Here is a 14,128-nt window from a genome sequence, read left to right as displayed (position 1 = left end):
TTCTCCAAATCACCCGCATAAAATATTTCATGAGCATAGCTGTACATACACATTGTGTGCAAACAATACGTCGCCATTTAATTTGCTTGTTCCGACAATATTTTAAGCCCATTTTGTTCCTGGACTAGATCGTCATGATGGTGAAATTCTAAAAGTGTCTCCTAGGAAAACAGAACATCATTCTTTCGACTTAAGTTTTACAATAAGAGACGGTTGCTATTGAAAGTGAAGCTCATAATGGAACGCGCTACGTCATAGCTGCACTTAATCCATTCAATGCAAAGCCGCCAGACAGAATTGTAACTTGCAATATTTATTGATGTAACGGTTATTTAACCGGTTTGTCTCACTTATAATCGTCTGTTAAATTTAAACATGTCACAAAAATCTTGGTAATATCAATATTAAACGTAGCTTTTGTTGGTCGCCTCTGGCTTTCTGTATCAAATTGCCATTTCATACCAAGATAATTATCTTTATAGAAATAAGACCTGGTCGTTGTTCATCCATTTATTGCTATTAGTGTTTCCAGGTTATTGTGCCGCTCACTACACTAGCGCTAACAACGGTGGCTGATATTAATCCTATGAGTGTACTCTTGGTATAACTGTCAATCATCAAGATGTCAATCATCAAGCTGTCAATCATCAAAGGAGAAAATATCATACCTATTTTAAGAAAGTACCGCCACCTTTTCGGAAAATTTTTCTGACATATTTGTGATTTGGAGTAATTTAGCAGTTAATACATTTAAAAGCTTAATTTAACTGTGATATTTGTAGATGTTTTTTAGTTATACATTATACACACATTATACAGTTATACAATTATACAACTCTCACACTGGCTTTCATTGAGCTGTAAGAAGTGCCCACAAGTGTCTAGGAAAATTACCACGTTTACTTATTTCTAAACATACCTGCGTCAGACATGTTCATTTTGTCTAGAAACATTCTTAAAGCCTACGATGAAGCGCAAAATGTTGAAGGTTATGTAACCAAGAGCTTTGAGAAAATGGCAGTGTGACGTCATAATTGCTTGTGAGTGGCCATGGGCATGTGTCCATGGATGAGATGGTAGTCAACGATGATAAACATTTGCAAGCTGACAAGTTTGATTGATGTTTAATCAAGTCTTTCCTGAAAACGCTTTCGCAAAACAAAACGGAGATAAATCATTTTGGTAGCTGGTATGGGAAATTTTAAGTTTTCACGCCACATGTAAATAAACAAGAATAGTAATAAAACATGAAATGTCCAGTAAAACCAAGTAACGAAAAACAAGATTACAAAAATTAACCACAATCATGATTAAGAACTTATGTTATGTGTCATGGCCTTATCTAATCGTTGGCACCATGTTCTTATACCAGGATAAATATCTATGCAAATTATTAGCAGCAGCATTTGGCATGGGCATGTTTCAAGCTACTCCCAAGGAAGCAGTCTCTCCACTTCCAGCGTCAAACATTTGAGCTTAGATTACAACATAAATGAAAAACTTGACCTTGTGAATGTCTCATCTATGAAAGCCTGTAGTTTGTTGTTTCAAATTTGTTGTTTCATCAAGACAATTTGTTGCTAATTGCTGGACTGATTCAGCTCGCAAAGAATGTATCTGAATGCGAAAGCTGTCTAAAAAGCTTTAAAAGGCCACACACAATTTGCTTGCATGTTGCCGGGATATTGTTGGTATTCATTAGCTCAGCATGATTGTGTAGCGAAATGGTATTCTGGAAAACTTTGCTTTGTAACTAGGCAACATAAGATTTAAAACATCTTCTGTTAACCAGTTTTACACCGTGTTAAATAATAAAAGCTTACATATACAATATATATTTGTATATTTACTGCTTTTCTAGTTCCGCTATTCGTTTAAAAAGACACCTACCATCAACTAGCCCTGATTTTATTGCTTCACGTTTTACTCACACAAGAAAATCAATTGAAATTAAAATCTTACGTTTGTCTTTGCAACTGTATCATAATGTGCATTAAACATTTAATTCTGGTTATCAACGCTTGTAAATCTCAAATACTTGTGATAATTAAAGTTTCAAACATTTTCTCTTTAAATCAATATACACTGTTAACAACATGCAAAGGACGTGATTAATAACAACAAGCCTCAGTTATAAAACATTTGATGACGCATATTTAACAAGTGACGTATTCTATACGCATTGCAATACGTGCGACAAACTCTCTTGCCACAAGTCTGACGTATCTTGTTGTGATTGGGCGAGGAAACAAATTGAGCACGTGACTGCTTTGCTCTGTATTTCCTTCAAAAATCTGTTAAACAATAAAAAAGTATTTTAAAAGTTTGAACACCTTACATAATGACGTCACAATACTCACGATGTCGTTTCCGTAATTATCCTGGATGAATTCTAATTCATCCGGGGAACTCCCGAAAGAAATCTTGTAACTGGTCACCCATTGGCTATGCCCTTCTCTACCTTGAGTGACGACACCAGTCAGAGTTGTGGGAGTTTTCATGTCAACCTGGATCCAAGCCCCACGGTGGTCTGTGAAAACAAGTGATGAACAATTCTAAAATACTTTTTACAAAGTCAAAAAACTTCTTCGAGATGTTCTTACATTCTGAAGGTTTGGCAAGCCAAACTCCAGATCCATCCAATCTTCCTAGATGAGCTGCATATGTTGACGAATACACAGACGACGACGTCATATCAGCATCCCGAATTCTTCCACTTTTGATGCCAAGTGGACAAAGCTCAACTGAAATTAAAAAGTCAATTTTTTCCTATATATTCGTCTCTTTAAATAAATTACACAAGATTAATTTACTTGCCTCTGTTAAGATTGATGAGGAGTTTTAACCTCTTTTGCTCGTCTTCGGTCAAATCACAAACACATTGTCCTGGAGGACCGGGATTTCCCCTAGTTCCTTGCCGTCCAATAGCACCTCGGGGTCCACGTCGGCCTGGAGGTCCTTGGTGGGTGGTAGACAAAGGACGTTCTGAGGGTTCACGTTGCAAGTTCAAACAAATTTGTTCACCTTGACCTTGAATGGAAGTGACGAAAACCAGAAAGAAAAAAACTGAACTAATTTTGACAAACACCACCATTTTACATGCAAGTGAGCTTAATTCGATAAACCTGAAAAATATCTAGTTAAGTTTGTTTTAATACACATAAAAACAAACCTCTGTTTTTCAAACAAATTTCTCTGCTTATAAAGTTGATGTATGGTGCAAGTGTACTACAAGCTCAACTGATACATAGATTTTACCTTCATGGCTATTGTTACCAAAGATAGCAGAATAGGCCACAACAATGGCGATAACTAGGGCCCGCAAAAGTCAATAAAGTCAATAAAGTCAAAAATTTTTAAGGACCTCGTCTGACCACGAATCAAAGAATAAAGTTGTTTTCAGCACCTAGGGGATTGTTACTAAGAAGTTTATAGGTCAAAATAAAGTCAAAATTTACAATAAAGTCAAAATTTTCAATAAAGTCAAAATTTGTCAAAATATGGCTTTTTACAAAGTTTTTGTGTTTCTTGAGAGTAATTCTTGTAAAAATCCTCGTGGAAGCATTGTAAATCAGGAACTGCGACACAATTAAACCATATTAACCCATAAAAGCAGGAAATAAGTCACAATGCCCACTTGGATCAGCAGTAACTTTTATCGCAAATTGTCCATTGTTTATTCATTGTTACGTATTTAAATAATTCTTATAAAACACTTCCTCTTCATAAACGTGGTCTTTTCGAAGATCAACAGTTTGGATTTTAGGAATAGCCTACTGACATTCTGTAATACTGTACAAAAATGCCTAAGCAAGCTAAATCGTCTTCAGCAAAAGTTAGACAGATTTGTCGAGATTTTTCTGATGAATTTAATGCAACTCCCGGGGGTGATTTAAGGTGCAATTTTTGCGAGATTATAGTGAAGTGCGATAAAAAGTATTTTGTTGAAAGCCACAGGAAAAGTAAACGCCATCAAGCTGGATTGGAGCAACAACAAGCATTCCCTGTTTAATTTGCTGTTTATTAGAATTTACCATGCGGAGAAAATCGAGGCAAAGTGCCCTTTTCGGTGTACCGACACTTAATCACGCGACACATAATCACGCGACATTTAATCACCGACACATAATCACTAGGACATTTAATCACGCGACACATAATCACTAGGACATTTAATCACGCGACACATAATCACTAGGACATTTAATCACGCGACTTCGATACGTAATCACGCGACATTTAATCACGCGACACATAATCACTTGGATGCGACTCCCCGACAATTGTTTTGACTCCGTTGCGCCAGCTTTCTCTATAATGTTTCTTTAAATCAACACCAGCTTCATAAAGTCTAATTGTTATATTGTCCGAAAGTATAACCTATGTAATATCTAACATTATTCTACTGTATTGTCACCGAAGCTCTTGACCAAAGTACCATCAAAACGTTACACCGTAAAATACAATGCTACTTGTTTTGTGTCGGTTTGGAACTCTGGAACAATGCCAATGAATAAATTATTACAATTTACTATCACGACCGCCACATCTCTTTGTATCTATAACGACTAGTCCAATCTACAGACAATCTCGTTCCGGATACGGCCCGCGGGCCCTAGGTTGCGGACCCTTGGTCTATACTCTATAGCTTGCCGCTGTCTTACCGTTGTAACTCGTGGTTATTTCAATTCAGGGGACATTACTATGACTAGACAGTTAATCACACGACATTTATACAGTGTCTTTGTCTATACTATAGCCTGCCGCTGTCTTACCGTTGTAAATCGTGATTATTTTAATTTAACGGACATTACTATGACTAATAAAAACGGAACGATTCAGTGGCGTGGCAAACTCTACCAGAAATGTCGGGGCGAACGGACATTAGGGCTACTATGACTAATAAGACAGTGCAGTTTAGCTTAACATCGAAAGGGAATCAATCGGTGCTGCACAAACAGTACGAGTTTGTCAAACACCGTGAGTACGCAAACGGAACGATTCAGTGGCGTTGCAAACTCTACCAGAAAAGTCGGTGCCAGGCTCGTATAACAACCGAAGTGCAGTTGCTTACATTTCCTATGCATAACATTGCTGTAAATTGTAAATGTAAAAAAATATTGTAAATGTGTGATTATGTAACGATTATTTTCTCGCTCAGTTAGCCAGGTTTTAATTTCACGCTTACGGTGAACCGCGACACCAATAACTGTGAGTCACTTTCCACTGTGAAACTGAGTAGCGTTATCACGCTAATAAACCAAACCGACGATCCTCGAAAAGCTACATTTTATTGGTCTCAGCCAGACGCCGACTCAGACTCTCCACTACTAAAATCGCACAATCTTTATATACAACCAAGGTGCCAAAACACGTGATTAAAATAGTTCAACAAACGCGTACACGGTGCTGATTGGTAAAAACGCTCGCTTCAAACGAAAATACGATGATAAGTAACAACATGTGGGAACAAAGTCCGTGACAATTAAATGTCGCGTGATTAAATGTCCTAGTGATTATGTGTCGCGTGATTAAATGTCCTAGTGATTATGTGTCGCGTGATTAAATGTCGCGTGATTAAATGTCCTAGTGATTATGTGTCGGTGATTATGTGTCGCGTGATTAAGTGTCGCGTGATTAACTGTCACCAAACCCCCTTTTCACAAGGACAAAATAACACAAGCTACCTAAATCTATCGCCAAAAAACACGACACACTTTTTATAATCCATAAAACACCTTGACTTTTCGACAAAATATTACGTTTGGGTCTGAAATCGACAAAATATTATGTTTGGGTAACTGGAGGAAGAACTGTGGCCTCTACAAATAAGCAATTTCGTTAGGTCAAAATAAAGTCAAAATTTGATAAAAATAAAGTCAAAAAAAAATTTTTTTAGGTCAAAATAAAAATGGTCCTAGCGATAACACATAGCGACCTTTTTCTGAAAAGTTATTTCATAAACAGCTTTCTCTTGAAGTCTAGCTTGTAAGTAAACTTATCAGCAGCTACAGGATTTCTCTAAAATCACCGACCTATATAGTCGCATAAGATCTTTAATCTGGAACAAATCCTACAGCCTTGCTGGTTATAAAGACGTAAGCTGGCAAACTATGTGGCTAAATTTGGTCAGGAATTTGCTGAGTGACTTTTCAAATTAGAAAAAGCAGCACAAACAGGTGCTACGTCACTAACGGTCATCTTAAAAGTCCAAATAAGTCAAAGATTTGTTCAGATTACTTAAATAGTGATGAGTTGTGGTTTGTGGTCTTACATACCTTGCTCAGTCTGCAGTGAAGTGTTGTTATGCACTGAGTGTTTATGCGACTTTTAAGATCAGCTTTTTCATTTATATGGAAATGCCCCCACGATGCTGCTGTAAACACGATACCCACTTCTGGTATCGTTTTAAATTACAAAATACATGGCGTTGTTAAGCCAAACTAGGTTTTTCTTTTGTATTTTTTGATACATTCTTTTTATTTTTAATGTGACTGGTTACGTGAGGTGTCAATTGGAATGCTGGTGAATGTCAAGCGATTATATTTTCATGGCAGTCGAATGAGATTGTTTGCTGCTGATTGTCGACTCGCAACAATATGCGGCCAAATTTGGCAAGATATTGCTCCAATACTAGTAAGCTTAGAACAAAAACACCTCAGGTGCTACCTACGTCATCGATAATTTGTTTCTATATCGAAAGCATTTTAAGCATTTGTGCTTTTAAGCTACTTTTGGCTGTTTGTAGCAAGTTGATGCTTTGCAGAATTTGCTTTATAATCTCAACCAAAGATTCCATGATATTATGAAGTGAAAGATCTTCTTTAATTGTGAAATCTACAACAATAAAATATCAATATCAATAATATCATATCAATATCATCAATATCAATAAGAACTTCAAAGGTAAATCTTCTTCAAATTTGGTTGAACTATCGAATTTTGCATCAGGTTAATTTTGCTTGATTTGGAAACTAAATCTTTACTGTTTCTCGGAATCATGCGTTATACTGTGTAGGTTACACTCGCATTATGAGCAAACAATACGTCAAGATCAGAACAAAATATCGTCTGTGCAATATCAAGGTTGCTACTCTCATCTTATCTATGCAAAGCGACCAATTAGGATGGTAACTATTCAAGACTATTTCAAAAGCTCATTTCGTTTATCGTAGTTTGTGGTTACACAATAAGTCAGGCATTTTACAGCAACTTACTGTTCTGCTATGATCCTGCCTCGGGTAGATCTGCGCGTATTTCCTTTCTCTTGGATGAAGTTCTGTTACTTGCAAAATTACACCACGATTGTTGACGTAATTCTAACACTGTTGAATATTAGAATTGAATATTGTTTAAACAAGACGACTTCTATTACTGTACAGCCGTACATAATGTTTAACTTTATATAAACCTTGTGTTGGCAAGCTCAAAACCATTGGACATTTTTACCTTTAGTTTTCGTTTTTCAGCTTAATTTAAAGTCTTTCGTTAATTATTTTTTTTCATATAATGTATTCTTGAATTCCGTATTTTTATTCGTAACTTTATGATAATATTTCTCATTGCTTGGCATTTGGCACTCGTCGTTTCATTCCCAGGATATTAATCTGACGTAAAGAAAATGAATGTATTCGCGTTTCAATTCGTCCCAAAACGTTAATGGTAGTGATGAGCAAAGAGCCTGAAGCAGGATCTTGCCACGTCGTCATATTTTAGTTTGTTAAGAAAAAAGCGATTCCCGAAATTACATTTGTTTGTTAATGTCTTTCGCCAAATGGTCAAACACGGACATTCCCGCCGAACTGAAGTTTGTTTAAAACGTGTGAAGGGACCAACGTACTGTGTGTGCATACGACGTCATTGCAAAATGTATAAAGCAGAAAAATTTTTAAGCATTACTTTTATTATTTTACAAATTTTTGGAGCAAATGCTAATAATAACAGTAACGTGCTCAAAGTTTTTTCTTACGCAATCACAGCAAGATACGTCAGACGTATGTTGTAAAGTTGCAACTCACATATTTCCAAGCGCATGGAATACATCACTTGTAATAACGTATCATGTAAAAATTTGCAATGGTTCATAACTTAAATTTGTTATCAACTGGTTCTTTCCTTTCCGTGTTGTATATTAGCTTATTGACATAACGTCCTTGTCAATTCTGATAAACATTTTAAATTTACAATTACTTGCAAAAGTTCAAGATTTAATGCACTTTGTAATACACATACAGTGACATGTATACGTAAGCATTTCATTGCATTATGAGTTTATGATCTTGTCTAAAAATATCGCAAATGTCCCATTATAAGGTGTCAGCAGACGGTAGATGTTCACCGAAGCAAATAGCATCATCAAATAGCACCAATGTAATGAATCGACTTGAAATAGTTTTTACGTTTGCAACACAAGACTTTACAGATCGGAAATTCCCTGAGCAAACATGCTGAGCGAACAATTAACCGCAAGTCCTGCGAACATTGGCAATATCAATATAGCTTGGAATGTCCCCAAGCGTGAGATGAAACCTCCTGTGTGTGTTTTCCTTCTACAACTGTCGTATATGGCGTGTTAAGGTTTATAAAATGCAATTGAAAACCAAGCCTTGTTTATCCACATAAGGGTACGGTGTAGCTATAAATGGAACAGTTTTGTGAACACTGGAAGATTTCTTGATAACGAAAACGTTTTTTGTGTGACCTGACTCGACGTGATATTACCAATAAATTTCCTTCAATGCATTTGCTGTTATTTAATTAACGTTCAAACAACTTGATACGCTAATATGCCTCACGCAAGCGTCAGGTTAACCAACGTTTCCTTGCTTACCATTGCTCCTCGATAATGTTTCAAAGCGCATGCAAATGAGGTATTTTAAAAATTTTATTTTCAATTTCAAGAAGATCTGTATTTAACGTTAAGAAGCTTTAAAGCTGTTGTCTTATTTGAGAAAATACCAGTTACATTTCCTCAGCTTATGAAACAAGCTCTCTTGAATTATAAACAAGTCATAATATCATAGAATATTCTGTAAAACGTACAGACTCGCTGCAAACAGCCTGAAGCAACTTAAAACCACAAATATTCAACATTATTTCGTTGGAAATGCGATTATTAATGACGTAGGAACTGATTTCTTCTAAATTTACAAGTAGTTGGAGCAATGTTGGAACAAATTTGTGCGAGTCGACAATCAGCAGCAAACAATTTGTAATAAGTAATAAGTATTCAAGTATTTTCTATAGCATATCCACTGAAATATAATAACGACGACGAAGCGATTTTTCACCAATTGAAAGAATGATAAAAGTAGGATATTTGCCAAAAATAAGTTACATATTATTGTACGAAGTTAGGTCAGACGGTAGTAGGACTTAAATTGCTTGTCGTTATTTTTACATTATGTAGGATTTACATTATGCTTAAATCAGTAGGATACTCAAATAAGTAAAATTCTTTCGGCGAAATAGTGACCAGCAAAACGGCAAGGGTTAACGTTTCGCTGTAGCCATCGCTCACCACCTATATTTTAACATGCAACAACACCAACAAATGGTGTTTTGTTCACAACCAACCTTGAATGAAAACCACGATCACCAAAATCAATTGTCTGACGTATCTTTTGCTCCGGAATATTTCCGAAAGAGAAATTTGTTGTGCCGCACCTGCCGATTTATGAAAGGCGTCAATTGCATTCAAATCCCGATCAATTTCTTCCTGTAACGGAAATATTGCATTACACACCAGACTATATTCAACGCGCCATATGTTGCCAAGCGCGTCATGCATCATAGTTTGAACGCAGGTGGTTGAAAACATTCCTAGTCGATAACATCACATTGGACAACATCGATAACATCACACTGCCTGGAACCATACACACAAAAGAAATAGGCCACTTCGTAGAAAACATTAATGTGATGTATATGGCGTATGACATTACAAACCGACGATGAGTCAGAGTTCATTAATGAGTGAAAGTAAATTGATCAGATCAACGCAGTATATGACAAGATAAAAGAAACGACACAAAACAGATAAACTGTTGGACCGTTTTGAGGAACAGTAATATCAACTTGTGCAAAAATTCCCATGTCCTTATCTTTTGTTTCTTGTCATCACCGATAAAGGTTTTGTGTGGCACAAGTGGATGATAAAGAGTTACAAGGTAATTTACAACAGTCACTGGTTTTCCCACCATTGACCTGCATAAGCCCCGACTCAGTTACTGTTATTTACTTATTAATTTATAGACGAAAACTGTTATAATAGGGTAAGATCGATAAACTATAGTTTTTGAAGCTCTGTGCGACTTTTTCTATAATTATATTGACAACATGTTTGCCTACGACAAAGCAAGAATAAATTTCAAATTTTTTTCGTGGCTAACATTTTGCAAAAAACAACATTACGGAGCAAAGTCTATCAGCCACTAAATCCATTAAACAGCAACATAGCTATAGCAGTGGCTTGAAACAACCAACAGAAAAGGCAACCTATGACCGTAATTATGGTGATAACGACACACAATCCGCTTACATCGCGATGATGGTGGACAAAAAAATCAGCAATTATCGTAAATAACGTTTGGCACATATGTATACAGAGTTCGGTTTTCGTACTTACATTTTTGGGACTTGCACGAAGTTTTTTAAGAGTTTTAAATGCGGACTCTCTTTTTCCATTACGCAGAAGGTAAGACGGGGACTCGGGTAACCATGGCGACGACACAAGGTAAATCAAAGACGGAAGGGCGGAAACAGAGAGCAGATATGGCCATAATTCTTTTGTCCCCAGGACCTGAAAATTGTGATAAACACAATATTTTTAGCATCGGTCATTCATACAAACAATGTCCTTTTCGTGGAAAAGGCACAAAGCTTTTCTTGTATATATACCTCAGAATATCCTCTAAACTTCACTAATCCTACAAAATTGATAACAATAAATATTTTTCTAGAAAACCAATCGCAACATTTTTAACTGGACTTGAGAGTGAAATTTGACACAATCTGCTTTTTAGAAAATAAGTACTCTTTTTAAAAACAAACGGGACTAAATTAGTTTGAAGTGTGAGGTAAATGAGCATAGCTATTTGGACAATAGAAATCAAACCGCTTTGGCGAAACTTTATTATTCACCTACTTACGGTTTGTCATTGAATCAAGCTTTTATTTTCTCAATACTTGTGGGCCTCTTAACAAGTTTGAAAACAGAAATTGCAGATGAATAACGATCAAAATAAACGGTTGGGTCATGCACCCCGTGAAATTTCACGGGTCATTAACCATAGTGAACAAAATTTGAGACATGAGAAGGGTACTTTAACAAGCCCATTAAACCATTCTCATGGACTAGATACCAATATCATTTCCGTTTCGACAAAGAATACTTGCTAATTGTTCTTCCGCAGGAACATTAAAGTGTTACCAAGCACTTTTGTTTTTAACCATAACCTACTGTATAAGTTCACCAATAATAATGGATAAAGATCATTCAAACATACAAACAAATAATGACGCAAATGGCTGGTTCAAGCGAGGTCGCGACTAATCGTGCGCTACGAACTCTTCTGACCGAAAACATAATGAAGTGACAGCATGCTGGTATGCTGCCATTGTCAGCAAAACATCAAGTTGTAAGATATATAACAAGGAGTCTCTCAGCGAAAATTCCAAGCAGGATTTGGGCAAGCGATTACAGCTTTTGCCGGGTTGTTAAAGACTTAATAATTTATTTATCAAAGGATTGCGTTTACAACAATAACAACCGAGTAACTGTTTAGAAATTTTAATACTAATGTTCTTAGTTGACCTGGTTAATTTTATCATTAACGGCAAACATTGATTTCTGCGCGACAAAATTCTTATTTAATGGTATGAGCCCAAGCCCTAGGAGCTTGCATGACTCTCCTAACACTTGTCATCGTTAACATAAAAGCGGTGCCGATTTTATCATGAAATGCGGTTAAGCTCATTTAATTTTGTATCGCTTTGTCCCGCACCTATTCAGAAATTTTAACATGATTTACATAATCCACGTTTTAACTGAGTAAACCCAAAGGCTATGTACTAAGACGACAAATTACAACACTTGCCTTGGCAAAACCCAAAACTAGGCCGACAACACCACCGAATGACAAATTAAGTCCAATTAAACTCAAATAAAAAGGTTGTCGGGAAAAGCTGCAAATCTCGGCTACCACGATAGGAATCAAATCTGAAAAAGAATCACAGCATTCAACTTCATATCATCATTCGCCTTTACTAGAATTTGGTCTTTTTCGGTAATAACTGTTAAACCTATTGTAGCAAAGATAAAACAAAGTTTAACTGAGTTCTTAGGATTTGGTTCACTCAACTCATCCCAAATCCGCTGGCAAGTCCCATAATGAAACGGCCGACAATCATAGCCTCATAGGAAGGAATCAACCGACCACCGACCACTATTAGCAGCACGGAAGCGATGTTGGTCATATTCATAACAATCATAGACTGCTTGCGACTTAAGCAGGCGAGGATAAAACGGATGGAAAGAGCGCCGACAAATCCTCCAGCAAGCATCATGGACACTGTCAGGGCAAGATTAAGATCCCAAGTTTCTTTATTCATGGTTTCGCCATACCTATCCTAAACAACAATTTAAAAAGTTAAACTTAACTAACAGGCATTATTTATCGTAATTCAAGAGAAGTCGGTCAGGGGCGGGGCAAGAAATAGCAGTGGCATGAGCTTATTGTTTACAACATACAGCTGTTAAACTTACACTATAGGTAGTATTGTAAAAATCTTGCAGAACGCCTGTCATTAAAGCATTTAAGGCACCGACAGCTATGCCGGTGGACATCATTACAGATGACACTGACACCAACAACGCGTACATGCAGAAATTTGAGTTCTGTAAAAATCATTAACATTCAATGAATATGCTGCAAACAGCGATTACCTTTATTTTCTTATTGTATCTAATAAGCATATATCTAATTTGTTCTCAGCAAAAATAGCATATAATTTTTAACTTTAGAGGTAAATAATTTTTGTTTAAAACACAGATAAATAGCTTTAGAATACCTGCAGCGGCGCTGAAGATGTTTCATCTTTCTTTAACAAGCGTGCGGCAGCAGCCGTTTCTCCGTTTGTTTCTGCCATTTACCAGCATAAATTTTTACACGGCACTACAACAACTGCTTTTTAAAAAATACAGGTAATATAATTTCAATATTTGTTCGATCCGACAAACATTGAAACAACCAATACTTATTCCGCAAATAAGGCGGTACAAGGAAATACGTTTAAAGGCAAAAATATCAACAGGACCAGCTGGCATTTTGTCCAACATACAACTAACTTGTCAGCGGTAACCAAAACTGAGAGCGAGAATGCGACAGCATAAAACCAGCAGGAAAGAACAGGAACTGCATGTGACCGATAAATTATGTAGTAAGCTCGTTTGATCGCCAGTCATAGCATGGTACAAAGCATGAGCGTAGTCAATGCCGTTAAGACAATCATGAAGTAAGTAGGTCATTTTTATATGCAAACACCTGATGCTCGATTGGTCAGCACAGATCGCATTGCGTTATAGGTTTTCGAGTCATGCTTACGTTTTATCATGCGTGGTGCTTAGAATTAGATATGTTTGTGTCTAGAGTACGGTATTATACGGTATGACCAACGCTACATTTTTTTCATGTTCCCAGGAAACATAGCACTTTCATTGCAAACAGTCTCAAGTTGAGACTCTCAACCACTGGGCTGTCTTTATTCACAGTCATGGTCTGTTGCGCATCGTATTTTCGTACAACATTCCATCGCCCAACGATGACTTCTTGTGCGTTTCTCCCACTTGAAATCATGCCGGTTGCTCTAATCTACATACCAGTAAATGTATTCTAGGTCAAGCGCTGAGTGCGGAAACTGCCGTGAGTTTCCTTTGTTGTCAGGCTAAACAGCTTGCGCATGCAGAGACAGGAGTAAAATACACCCTAAAGGCCTAAATACAATGAGCGAACAGTATACAAACTTTCAGAAAAGTGGGCATTGTTCGCCCGCCATTCACACTTCCACGTGTACTTGTTTACATTTCGGGGCTTTCGCAGCGACATCCATTAAACAAGATTTTACTTGT

At 36.7% G+C, this 14,128-nt stretch overlaps 1 protein-coding gene across 1 annotated transcript; it reads right to left on the bottom strand.

Annotated features, from left to right (window-relative positions):
- Positions 1-1,892: 1,892 nt before the first annotated feature.
- LOC143447408 (uncharacterized) lies at positions 1,893-13,227 on the bottom strand. The gene is made up of 10 exons (XM_076947496.1): positions 13,072-13,227; positions 12,767-12,898; positions 12,363-12,630; positions 12,099-12,220; positions 10,628-10,801; positions 9,577-9,718; positions 2,818-3,030; positions 2,604-2,744; positions 2,361-2,530; positions 1,893-2,294 (listed from the first exon to the last, which is right to left on the bottom strand). Exons 1-10 carry the CDS (start codon positions 13,147-13,149, stop codon positions 2,157-2,159), a joined length of 1,578 nt encoding a protein of 525 aa, XP_076803611.1. The 5' UTR covers positions 13,150-13,227; the 3' UTR covers positions 1,893-2,156.
- Positions 13,228-14,128: the final 901 nt, after the last annotated feature.

The sequence above is a fragment of the Clavelina lepadiformis genome, chromosome 2, assembly GCF_947623445.1.
Source record: "Clavelina lepadiformis chromosome 2, kaClaLepa1.1, whole genome shotgun sequence".
Classification (NCBI taxonomy): Eukaryota; Metazoa; Chordata; class Ascidiacea; order Aplousobranchia; family Clavelinidae; genus Clavelina; species Clavelina lepadiformis.
This window is presented reverse-complemented; position numbering and strand designations above follow the sequence as displayed.

Coding starts and splice junctions, on each gene's coding strand:
- LOC143447408 (XM_076947496.1), bottom strand. CDS start 13,149: ATGGCAGAAACAAACGGAGAAACGGCTGCTGCCGCACGCTTGTTAAAG. Junction 12,221..12,362: donor TGCCAGCGGATTTGGGATGA/GTTGAGTGAACC, acceptor ATTCTTTTTCAG/ATTTGATTCCTATCGTGGTA. Junction 2,295..2,360: donor ATAATTACGGAAACGACATC/GTGAGTATTGTG, acceptor ATTGTTTAACAG/ATTTTTGAAGGAAATACAGA.